Source organism: Pygoscelis adeliae, unplaced genomic scaffold, assembly GCF_000699105.1.
Source record: "Pygoscelis adeliae isolate BGI_AS28 unplaced genomic scaffold, ASM69910v1 Scaffold131, whole genome shotgun sequence".
NCBI lineage: Eukaryota > Metazoa > Chordata > Aves > Sphenisciformes > Spheniscidae > Pygoscelis > Pygoscelis adeliae.
In genome coordinates this window covers 6,979-19,699 of record NW_008824058.1, presented here as the reverse complement: position 1 = coordinate 19,699, position 12,721 = coordinate 6,979, and the positions used below count along the sequence as shown (strand labels likewise).

Below are 12,721 nucleotides of genomic sequence, written 5' to 3'. Positions count from 1 at the left end.
TCCCCCAGCCTGTATTGATACTGGGGATTGCCCCGACCCAGGTGCAGGACCTTGCACTTGGCCTTGTTAAACTTCATGAGGTTCCCACAGGCCCGCTTCTCCAGCTTGTCCAGGTCCCTCTGGGTGGCATCCCATCCCTCTGGCGTGTCGACCGCACCACTCAGCTTGGTGGCATCTGCAAACTTGCTGAGGGTGCACTCGATCCCACCGTGCCTGTCATTGATGAAGATATTAGACAGTACCGGTCCCAATACGGATCCCTGCGGGACGCCATTCGTCACCAACCTCCATCTGGACATTGAGCTGTTGACCACCACCCTCTGGATGCAACCATCCAACCAACTCCTCACCTACCAGACAGTCCACCCATCAAATCCATACCTCTCCAGTTTAGAGAGAGAAGGATGTTGTGGGGAACCGTGTCAAACGCCTTACAGAAGTCCAGACAGACGACATTTGTAGCCCTTCCCATGTCCACTGATGTAGTCACTCCATCATAGAAGGCCACTAGGTTAGTCAGGCAGGACTTGCCCTTGGTGAAGCCACGCTGGCTGTCTCAAACAACCTCCCTGTCCTCCATGTGCCTTAGCAGAGCTTCCAGCATATGTGTGAATAGTCAGTAAGCCTCTTCTGTTCTTGTTCATCTTAAGATCTCTTTGTATTTATGTATGGGCGAAGAAATAATGTTAATTTGACTGAGGAAAGGGTTTTCATGGAGGTGTCCGTATCGTATTCTCTCTTTCTATTTGGGTTCTTGAGTGGTTATTAGGGAAAACTGCTAGACCACTGAAAATAAAAATGAATAAACACACACTTTACACGAGGTGAGAGGTTTGTTCCGTGGTAACTGCTAGGACTAGTATGGACTTCTGCACTATCATCTTCACTTTCTATTCTGAGTGTTGTGGCCTTTTAGAGCTATCTCGGGGGGAAAGCTCATCATCAGTCTTTATCTGCCACCTTTTGCGGATGCATTAGTGGTACTTTATAATGCAGAAGTTTAAAAAAAAATTACCTTTTTTACAAGTATAGAAGGTAAGCAGAAAAGATAAAAACTAGTTCCAGATTTCATCCTGCAGTCTTGCGTTACCAGAAGAGTATGTTTTAATGTCATCATCCTCTACAGTTCTTTAATAAGTGGACAGTTGGAGTTTACCTGGTAGAGCCTAATGGGAGAAATGGATGGGTAGACAGCCTTGCTTTGTTCTGTCCATGCTGCATTTCTAGCAGTAGTGCCACTGTTAAGTGCTGTGAAAATAACTCCCAACTGTGTTCCCTGCTGTATAATCAAAACCATATGCCAGATGTTTGGCATCTGTGCAGATGTTTCTTTAGTTAGAATCTGCCAGGTGCATAAACCTGAGCTTCAAAAATAAATGGTGATTGCAATGCAGAACCTGTTAAAAGAAACAAAACAAAACCAGAAAAACACCAAAACTACAAACGTGAAAGGTTTCAATTCCAGAATACATAGAGAAAGCTTCTATCTTAATCTACCTATGCTTGTTAAGTAGTTAAAATATTGGAAGAAGTTTCCCTTCTTAGGGAAGGTTAGCGGGCTTCAGCTGCTTCCTCCTTCCCCCCACTTCCCCCAAATCTAGCCATTTGAGGAAGGAGACTAGCTGATGTTAGCCTCCTTGGCTGCTTCATGAAATGTTAACTACAGTTCAGCTACAGTAGAATTCTTCTCAGTGTGTTGAGGTACTTACACAGTATATACAGAAAACATGCTTATAAGAATCATAGAATGGTTTGGGTTGGAAGGAACCTCTAAAGGTCATCTAGTCCAACCCCCCTGCAGTGAGCAGGGATATCTTCAACTAGATCAGGTTGCTCAGAGCCCCATCCAACCCGACCTTGAATGTTTCCAGGGGTGGGGCATCAGCAACCTGTTCCAGTGCTTCACCACCCTCATAGTAAAAAAAAAAAATTCTTCCTTATATCTAGTCTGAATCTACCCTCTTTTAGTTTGAAACCATTACCCCTTGTCTTATTGCTACAGGCCCTGCTAAAAAGTCTGTCCTCATCTTTCTTATAGGCCCCCCTTATATATTGAAAGGCTGCAATAAGGTCTCCTTGGAGCCTTCTCTTCCTTCTCCAGGCTAAACAACCCCAACTCTCTCAGCCTTTCCTCATAGAAGAGGGGTTCCATCCCTCTGATAGTTTTCATGGCCCTCCTCTGGACTTGCTCTAACAGGTCCATGTCTTTCTTGTACTGAGGACTACAGAGCTGGATGCAGTGCTCCAGGTGGGGTCTCACCAGAGCGGAGTGGAGGAGCAGAATCACCTCCCTCGACCTGTAGGCCACTGGGAAGCATTGGGTGATCAAATGTATGCTTAAAAAGCAGGGCAGGACACAACAATGTGGTGTTAGTTATCTACTTGACTAAAGGTATTCAGGGTAATTGGGAGAGCAGATGAGATTACTAATCCAGAATGGTTAAGTCTGGCTGTGCTTAAGCCAGTTGCATAGCTGAACATGTGAGCTAACTTAGTTGTTGCATTTCTTTGATAAAAGGAATAGCTAGATAACCCTTTTGGGCTGGAGCAGTGGAATTACAGTATTTCTAGGGTATTCTTTTTATTTTTGATTTCTTGGTTTAAAACATTATTATAGTGAGATATACATCTAATTTAGATACTATTCAATTTCTGTTATCCAAAGTCAATAATTTTATGCTACCTTTAAGTAGTGTTTGTAACTGCAGCTCTTGATGTTCTTACAATGAGAACAATAAGGGTAGCTTGTTATAATAGATGGGGAATATACTTGGCTTTATCCATGCGTTTGTTTTGGGTGCTCTGGTGTCTGCTACAGTACTGAAATTTTGATTAACCCATCTTTCTCAGTCTACAGGCAGAATGGACCTTTAAGTTATAAATAGTATTGTATATAGTTTGCTGTTTTTAATTCAGATGCTGTTCTTATGTAACTCCTGATAGATGGTCGGAATTTTCATATTCACGTATAAGAAAGCGAGTCATACCTTAATAATCTGAAGATTTTGGGGGTGATAGATTCCAAATGGATTTACCAGACTGAAACCAGTCTAGGTTTCAGTTTAACTTTAGAATTCTGGTAAGTAAATGTAAACTTAATATGGCTCTGGAATCTACCTGCCAAATTTGAAACAATTTTGTGTAAGGATCATGAAATCCTGAACTTCTGCATTTACATTTTGGAGTTATCCGTCTGGAGTGTAACAATTAAAGCACATCTTGTCATAGTATTTTCCTCTGCTTTTCTGCAACAGATCTTCAAGACAGGCCTGCCTCTTCATATGCAGAGGGAGCAAGACCAAAAGAGAACTCGTTAAGCACTTTGAGGCTGAATGCATCCATGAACCGCCAGTTGCCTTCTGATCATCAGCCATCTTTTTTCAACAGAGACTCTAACATGAGCTCTTCAAGATCCAGCTATTCTTCAAGACAAAGGAGAAATGAATTGGAATCTCCCCAGAGGAGCATGCAGCCAGCATTTTCTCTTACTGCCATTAGAGGTGAAACTCCTTCCTCAAGTGGTCCTGAAAGGGTTTTATCTTCTCAGAGGTCATTGAACGAGCCTGCGGCTGACAGCGAAGGGAGGCGCACAACCAGACAGCTGCTGTCTCGTTTAGCATCTAGTATGTCATCTACATTTTTCTCTCGAAGGTCTAGCCAAGACTCATTGCATACAAGATCATTAGGCTCTGAAGAGTCAACGGTGGTCCCAAGAGTTCAAGCTTCTACTCTGTCAATTAGTAATGGAGCTGCAACTCCAGAAGTTCCAGGACTTCAGACATCTGAAGCTTCTCAGGGATTTAGTTTTCTTAGACGAAGATGGGGTTTATCAGGAGTTTCACAAAATCATAACTCTGATTCAGATGGGGAAAGTTACAGGCCAGACTCTGAAAGTAGGAGCACAGGATCCTGGTTATCATCATCTTTGAGGAACAGATGTACACCTCTCTTTTCCAGAAGAAGAAGAGAAGGAAGAGATGAATCCGCAAGGATCTCTACCTCTGATACAACTGCTAGATCACAACATGTCTTCAGAAGAAGAGAGTCAGGTGAGGAGACCTCTCTTGAAGCATCAGATAGCCCTCCTCGGGCTTCTGTTAGCAGACCACCAACACCTGCAGTATCTGGTATTCCTACAGCTACTGCCTCCCCACCAGATTCAGCCCACAGTAGGAGAAGTTCTGGAATTCTGCCTGGTTCTCTCTTTCGCTTTGCAGTGCCTCCAACATTAGGAAGCAGTCTGTCTGACAATCTTATGATAACTGTAGATATTATTCCCTCTGGCTGGAATCAGTCTGATGGACAAGAAAGTGGCAAGTCTAAAATACCACCTTCAAGAGATCCAGAAAGACTCCAGAAAATTAAAGAGAGGTAAATTTAGTATGGTTTTTTGAGATAATAAAATGTACCTGACTTAACATGAGAGGGTTTTCTGTAACCATGATGTTAAAAGGAAACTTTTCTTCAAAGAAGGCAGCAACTCAGTCCTCTGTCACCTGTGTTCTCACTTTTGTCTTTAGAGAAACTTGTTTTAATCCTCGTAGGTTTGAGAACAGTTTGATGAATGGAATTGTCATTATAAAAAGTCTTACGTGAAATGTGTCACAGCCTTTGTTGATATTCCTTCCTATTCAGCCTGCTTCTAGAAGATTCTGAAGATGAAGAGGGTGACTTATGCAGAATCTGTCAGATGTCCTCTGCAAGTTCTGACAACCTTTTAATAGAGCCATGCAAATGCACTGGAAGTCTGCAGTATGTTCACCAGGAGTGCATGAAAAAATGGCTGCAGTCCAAGATTAATTCAGGTAAAGCAGACTCTAGACCAAGGTAGACTTCCAGTTACGTTGGGAGGCTTACCGGGAGGGTTACTCTTACTAATACGAAGGTATTTATTTGAAAAATGAGCAGTTGGGAACAAACAGTAGTGTGGCACTTCCAGGCTTATTGTCTGTCTGTGCAGCTTCTCATGTGAGTAGTTCCAAGAACTGTATTTGTCATTCAGAGAATTACATTTTTGGGATTGTCTACTAAGATATTAGACAAAATATAATGTTGCAGAAGTGTAGCTTTAGAGCTACTCTACTACTTGGGTGAGTTTGTTCCCCACCCTTCGTCATGCATGTGCTTCTAGTTTTTAAGACTTATAGCCAGGCTATAAGGAATTTGAAAATCTAAAAATGTTTTGCTGTTGTAACTGTACTTAATTTTTTTTTTAAAGATACTAACTCCTGTTCAAGGCAGTTAAAACTGCTTGTTCAAAAAATTACTTCGAAGTGCATATAGAATTTTTTTTAAGAAACAGTTCAGAAATTGCACGCTGTACAAATGTTTTTGTAATAAGTTGATTGAGCAGTTTATAACTAAGTTACCTGTAGTATTTTTAAGATTTAAAAATAGGTGGCTTGGTAGAAGACATGAAGATCATGGAACACTTTTTACCAAAGGAAGGTGCTAGCATGTTTAGTTTTTTTTACTTGGTATCAGGCGACCCATGTCAGAGCAGGGATGTATTAAAAGCCTTAGCGTGTAGGAGAAATTAATTTGAAGTATTTAACTATATAAGACATAAATCCACCATAAACTTGCTTTGTTCATCTTGTTGCTTATGGAGCAGCTTGTTTTAAACCTGGTACTTTTAAGACAAAATGTTACTCTGGCAATAATTTCAAGCTATTCCAGTATATTTATTATAACTTTTGTGTAGATTTGGATTACACTGTAGAATTCAAACAGCCCAAGCAGCGATTTTATGCCAGACTTTCTGTAAGAGGCATGTGGTGTCCAGAATGAACGTGAGGCAAGATATGTGGAGCTGGGTAAACATTCTATAGCATTTAAGTTCTGACAGTAGCAGCTGGTCACTACACTTGTATTAGAGGCTTTCTTTTCTTTTAACCTTGGTCTGCAAAATAAAGCCAAGAATTAGTTACAGTTTGTAACGCTTGTATAATTGTGTCCTATGTTATAGATTGTTGCAACTTGACACTGACTTTCCCCCTGCCCCTCTCCACCAGGTTCTTCTTTGGAAGCAGTAACAACTTGTGAACTGTGCAAGGAGAAGTTGCATCTGAATCTGGAAGACTTTGACATTCATGAACTCTATAGGGCACATGCAAATGAACAAGTTAGTATATTTTGCCTAATTTGGTTAAGTGTTGGTTTAGTGCTGGGAGGGTGCTCTTCTTTAGAGAAGGAAAATGCACCTCCTTTTCAGAAGGACTGTTACGGACATAAAGTAATGTCAACATGGAACAGATTTTCTCCTCAATATTCAGACAAATTCTATCTTCCTGCTGTGCTGCTTATAGCTGAGCTTTCAGTAAGTGTAATATATCTCTTATCCTTTTCTTAGTTGCAGATCTGTCATCTAGCTTTGCAGTCCAGTGTCTCTGCCACATAGGTGCAGTGGGCATACTAGTATGATTAGATTGAATTTCACATAAAGTCATGAATTGTCTTTGCTTTTAGCTGTTTTTGAACACACTTAAGCTGTTTTAAATATACCATTAAAAACTTTTTTTTATTTCATTAGACTGGTAGAAGCGAACCTCTTTTCTAACAGCTTCCTGCTGCTCCTTCAAGTCCTTTCCTAAATTAAAAATAATTAAAGGCCCATTAGTTTTACTCTTGTTATATAAAATACATTATCTTAGAACTGCTGGTTTGTGTAGTATTTAAAAAGGAATAACAAAAAGCTGGCATTATTTTGATGAACTTTATTCAGGGATTTTTCCTTATTCTCTGGGTTGTATTCTGTGAATATAGAAAGACTAATGAAATTTGCCTACCTCAGAAGTTAAAAGAAAATACAAAGTGACACCAGTTTTGGGGCCAAACGTCAATCTCTAATTTTCTTACTAGTTAGAATAAGCTCTTACTCTAGTACTCTAGTTCCTGTCACTTGGGCCAGACTGAAGTGTCTTTCTCGAGAGTGCCATCGTCTTATGTTTTAGCACTACTGATTGTTGGTTACTGTCACTGTACTTTGATAGAAATAAGAGCTTTGAAACTTTTTCCTGAAGAATTTACTCTAAATGATCAGTTCAGCAGTAGCATTTTGAAAGTTTTTCTTCATCTTAGCAGGGAAAATAATTTCTCAAAATACTTACAACATTATAAAGTTCTTAGAATATTTCCCTTTATTTTGGCTTTCTGTAAAGCGTTGGGACCACTGAAAAGAAACCAGCCAAGTTTGTTGTTTTTTTTTTCCCCCAGTGGTATAATACTCTGATTCTCAGATTCCTTCCTGTAAACTAATCATGCTGACTGAGATTTTATTTGTAGAACTCTATTTATCTTCAAGGATAACATGTTAGATCTGGGGTGGGTGGCAAGAACCAGAAGTATAAATAGCTTTTTCAATAATTAAAATTTTTTAGTATTACATTTCCCTAATTCTCTTGGAACAACTAGAGATCAAATACATACTGTTTCCAGTAAAATTTAATTCTTGTTGTACTTCTTGAATCATATATGCAGACATATCACTGACATTCTGAATGTTTCTTTTGATCTCCTTTAAGGCAGACTATGAATTTATCAGCTCTGGTCTCTACCTTGTAGTGTTGTTACACTTATGCGAGCAGCGCTTTTCTGATATGCTAGGAACTGCAAGTGAGGCCAGCACACGTGTCAGAGTAAGTATGCAGTGATTTTGTGGCAGGAATTGCTCGTACAGAGAAATTGGAACTAGATTGCTACCTTGAGCGATAGATAGGTAGCTAGGAGCTAGATATCCAAGAAGCATGCTTATTTAACAAATTTAGGTCTAAAAATGGTCTGGGTTTGTCAATGTGGTAATTGAAACTGAAGGTACTACTTTATTGCGGTTACTGTGTTGCAAAATCATTTTTGTCAAGGCTGTTGGTAATTCATTGCTTTGCATGTATGTTGTCATGATTATTGTGAATTTATGCAAAACTGGAAGGTTAACCTTCCTCTGTACAAAACATGCAGTTGAGAATGTTGGACTGTCTTACTTGATCAATTTTTCTCATTATGCCAGTCTACATTGCAAAGGTCTAGACCTTGCAATGCTTGTCTACTGGATTGCGCCTAAATATGTACTTGAATATTACATTCTGAAACTGTCTAGCGGTAGTATGATTTTCTGGCATTAGTCAAGGCTCTTTATAGTTGTATTTGACTGGATTCTTGTCACTTAAATGGCTTGGCTTAGAAATGCAGTAAGTACACATTTTACCAGTAAGAGATCATCTTACAAAGTTATTTCTGCATAGTGACTCATTCAGAAATCCTGTATTCTGCATGTTTATTTGATACTAGCTAATGAATCAGTGCTCTTTGTCAGCTGAGCTCCTGAAAAGCTGATTTTTTTTTTTTTTTAATTATACAAAGAATTGTCAATACTAAGTTTGTCCCACGCTTATTGGAATGGTTGCTAGGAGGTACTAGGCCCTTGGGGTAGAGGCAGGTCTGTGCTCTAATCTCTTAATGTATTAGAACAGTCGTCCTCTTTTCTGTACACATCTAACGTAGAGCTTGTGTTCCATGATCCACAAATGAAATGTCCAGTTTTCTCTGCTACAAGTGTAGAGACATAAAAGACATATAATCTAGTAGCAGCCAGCATCCAGTACAGGTTATTAGCTTGAGTGTATTGCAGAAATAAGGTGTTTTTACTGGTTTTTCATCAGAGGCAGCATTACACAGTTGTGTGACACTGCATTTTAAACCAGTGAGAGCACCGATGTGTGTTTGATACCGAGCATATTACTGAGCTATGGAAACTGTAGCATTATATTCTTGTTTCATTTTATTTGCTGTCTCAACATCTGGACTGTCACTGACAAAAAAACACTTGGCTGAGACTTTCAAAGTTGCCTAGGAAACTTGTATTCCTAGGGATTTTGGCTTTGTGTTTTGATACCACGTACTTCTAATGTTAAACTGCCACCATTGCCTAATAGTAATCCTACTCTTAAACTTTTTATTTACAGGTAAAATCTTAAGTGTATTTATGCATTTTTCATTAACCTCGTTCAGTCAGAGGGTTCTGTTTTGCCATATTATTGGTGAAGTAAATGAAATGGATCCAACTAATGCAGTCCTTACAGGTTATGTTTTTCTGCATTACAATTTCTAGGAATGGTTTTCATAAAACTGGCCCTTGTTTATGTGTGCTACTTTTGAAATTGATGTGTTTTACAGACTGTAGAACATGAAGATGATGCCACTAACTGCTACCAGAAACATTTGACATAGAGTGGAAGCTGAAATAACTGTGCAATAGCAATTTGAAGTCTAATGTGTGGGGATTTATATTAAATTTTGCATTGGTTTTTGTAAGTTGGGCAAATGGGTTAGGGTAACTGACATCTGGGATGAAGCTTTGGGATGTAAAAAGTGAAGAAAGTGAAGAAAACTTTGCTAACTTGTTGCAAATTTCTGCAGATAACTTTGCAACTTTTAAACTACTTTCTCTCTGCCTTGTTTCTAGTTTATTAACCTTGCAAGAACTCTTCAGGCACATATGGAAGATATTGAAAGTAGGTGCTTCCCCTCTTCCCCTCTTCCCCTCCCCTCCCACTAGATCAAGTCAAAGTTAAATTGAGTACAATCCTCCTTGCCAAGATTCATAATACCGAACTTAATTATGGAAAATTTTACTTTACCCAGCAGTGCTTTTTCCATTATCAGTAGAATTATTCCGAGGGGGACCTGGTTTTAATTCTCCATGATTAATTTCCCAACAGCATAGAGTTGTTTAGACCACAGAAGTGTTTTCTGCAAGTGATAACAAGATTCCTCCCTAGTTATGGTTTGGTTATTGTAATTCTAGTAGTACGTAGTTATGGAATTTGGTGATGACCTTCAGGTTGTAGCCTTTTACATGGATCCTAGTAGAAAATAAACATTTAAAGTTTAATTTCACTGTACTTAAATTACCATACTTCTCTTGCCATTCTTCTCCCCTTTCTTTTTTTGACCTCTTCTCCCCTTTTTTTCTATCAGCACATACTTTTTGGTTGTGTGTATTCCTTGATCAGACCTATCCACTTCAGGAATGAATTTTAACAGTTGCCAATTTTGGCAAAGGACTAGCCTACTTTTCACCTAATGGCTTCTTCAGTGTGCTTAAATTCCAAACTATATGCTGACTTCTGGTAAATGTATCCTGAATCTAAGTATTATTTCTGGGCATGATAAATAGGCAGTAGAAGGATAGTTGACCTACCTTTTTTTTTTTCCCTAATGCGCATGTGAATATCAACATTCAAAGTCTGTATATGAATTTTCAGTGCACAGGATGTATTTGGAGTACAATAAGGAATGTTGTGTGTGTGTAAGTTTTAGTTCAAGGAGCAGGTGATTATTTCTGCAATTAGAGCAGAAAAAGTGGGCTCGAGTTCAGTATTTATTCCTAAGTTATGTGCATCTTTATTAGAGTAAAAATTAATGAGTGCCATTTTACACAGTAATCTATATTTAATTCAGGCTTTATCTAACTTGCTGGTGAGGAATACTGAGTTTTAGATTTATTATAGATGCTACTTTAGTTACATTTCTCTTATAAGAACTGGGGAAGTGAGGAGACAGACCTTGCTTCTTTCTGTGTTCAGAGATGGAACAAGTTACGGGAGTGTAAATGCTTTCTTGACTGCAGATTTTGCTTATGAGGACAGATTAAGTTCCTGTTATGGACAAGCTAAGTCTTCACAAACCTATTGTAGATGTGTGTACTGACTTTTTTAATCATAGTTGACAAGTGTGTATTTGTCTTTTAATTCACCTTGCAACAATAAAATCCTACGCATATGTGGGCTTTATGTTCATTTTGCATATGCTGAAAGAATGGGGGTGGAGAGAGGAGGCTGCTTCCAAGTAGGCCTGACTTCATTGCATTAAACAACATATATATATATATATAAAAATTTTAAGAGTCTTTCTGTTTGTTTAGACCAGCTAACCTTTCTAGATATTTTAGCATCCAAATTGTTAACTTTGTGAGTCATTTCTTTCACTTGTGTTGAGTGCTGCTGTCATGGATTGAATATATTCTCCTCTGACTACTGTTGGAATTAGCCACTGTAAACACTACATAAAAGTTGAATCTCTGGCGTAATTAAGTTTTCTTCCTTTTATTTTGAGGAAGAACAGCAGGAGGACACTGCATTTTGTGATGTGGAGTTTTGATTTGAAAATGCTGTATTTTTCAGACATGAGATGCATTTAAAAATTAAGCTGTGTAATTACACAAGGTTTGGGCGGGTATTACAAGCTGCTATTTAATATTATAAAATTACCTTTGTTTCCACTACTCATCTTAGAGTGTTCTAATGTCAGAGACCTTTGTCAAGACTTCTGATTATACTCTGTTGTTCCAACAGCTTCTGAGGATGATTCTGAAGACTGATGCTGGTAGAAACTTCATACTGCAAGAGACAAATGGAATTGCTGCAGAAATGCTGAACTGGCAAGAACAACATCAATGTGCACTTGGTTTTTTTCCTTTCCTTAGTAAAAAGCGCATTGAATATTACTGTAGTTTTTGAAGCATTGTTGAATTCGCAATCAACTGCTGCACAGTGGAACTCGTGGTGGACTTGAAAACTGCTCAGCATGTGCGAGGATTAGATACATATACAGCAACTTCCTTTTTTAAATGATGAGGATGATGTGCTTTGTTTTGGAAGACATCAGATTTTGAATATTTAAGGAAGCTCTATCTCCCTTTATGTTTCCTTCTTACTGTAGTCAGATTTCTGGTTTTGTCTATCAAGTTTTGCTCCTCTACTGGCACTAAGTGGTTATAGTGGGTTTCAGGGTGAGGGTGGGCGGGGAGGGTGGGGATGTCCATGTACTTAAATAGGTTTTGTTTGGGTTTTTTTAAATGCCTCTGTTGCCACATCATATAATAACTGATTGCTTCCAGTGTTAATGAATGAACAGGAGGATGAGCAAGATACTGTAGAGGTTGTTTGGGTTTTGATTTATTTGAAGATTATTATTTAACTCAAAAAGCAATAAGAACTTGCAGTGGTCTTCTAATACTTAGTGATGGGTTTTTTTATGTACCGGTTTGGAAATTGGAGATTATATTTGATATTATGTGGCTGTTCCATTATAGAATATTGCAGGTGTAAAGTCTTGCGTTTCAGCATTCCTAGCAGATATGCAACTTGGTAAAGACCTAAGGTTGTTAAGTTTAATCAGACTTTTTTAGATCCCACCTTCACTGTTCAAAGCACTGGTTATCAATGTGTTTTCTAGTGTTGTCACTTCTTTATAAATAAAGATGATAGAGGTATGCATCTCTGCTGGTATTGTCCATTTTATTTAAACATGGATATCTACCAGAACTTACACTTGAAAACTTAGAAAGCTATAGTCTGTGGTATATCTTTACTAATGTTTGTAAATTCTTATGCAGTTATTTAAGATTGTTTCTGACCATTTTGGATTGAAATGCTTTATATGAATGGTGGTACAATAAATTGTCATACATGTATCGGAATTGTATTTGCTATAAATATTTATGTTAGCTTTTTTAATTACTGCCGTAATTAATGTATCTGAAAAGAGTGCAGTATGTTGAAAGACTTTTAGTTTAGTTTATTGTTACAGTATGTAAAACTAACTTTTGCAGAAGAAAGGATGTGCCTTAACAGCTGAAATGAACTCACGTGATTTTAAGAGTTAACTTTGTTAGCATTACATGAGATGGCCTGTCATCTGTAAGACTTGAAAGAAAATGGAA

The 12,721-nt window shown here is 38.3% G+C and overlaps 1 protein-coding gene across 3 annotated transcripts in view; it reads left to right on the top strand.

Annotated features, from left to right (window-relative positions):
- MARCH7 (membrane-associated ring finger (C3HC4) 7, E3 ubiquitin protein ligase) overlaps nt 1-12,470 on the top strand; it is a 22,642-nt gene extending 10,172 nt beyond the window's left edge. The window contains exons 5-11 of one of the 3 annotated variants that reach the window (XM_009334017.1): nt 3,255-4,049; nt 4,218-4,371; nt 4,636-4,805; nt 6,015-6,124; nt 7,524-7,637; nt 9,461-9,509; nt 11,352-12,470. In XM_009334017.1, coding sequence (XP_009332292.1) covers nt 3,255-4,049; nt 4,218-4,371; nt 4,636-4,805; nt 6,015-6,124; nt 7,524-7,637; nt 9,461-9,509; nt 11,352-11,377 — 1,418 coding nt within the window. In that variant the 3' untranslated portion in view covers nt 11,378-12,470. Of the gene's footprint in view, nt 1-3,254; nt 4,372-4,635; nt 4,806-6,014; nt 6,125-7,523; nt 7,638-9,460; nt 9,510-11,351 lie in introns of all 3 variants that reach the window. The other 2 variants (XM_009334016.1, XM_009334015.1) reach the window with 2 other exon arrangements.
- Nucleotides 12,471-12,721: the final 251 nt, after the last annotated feature.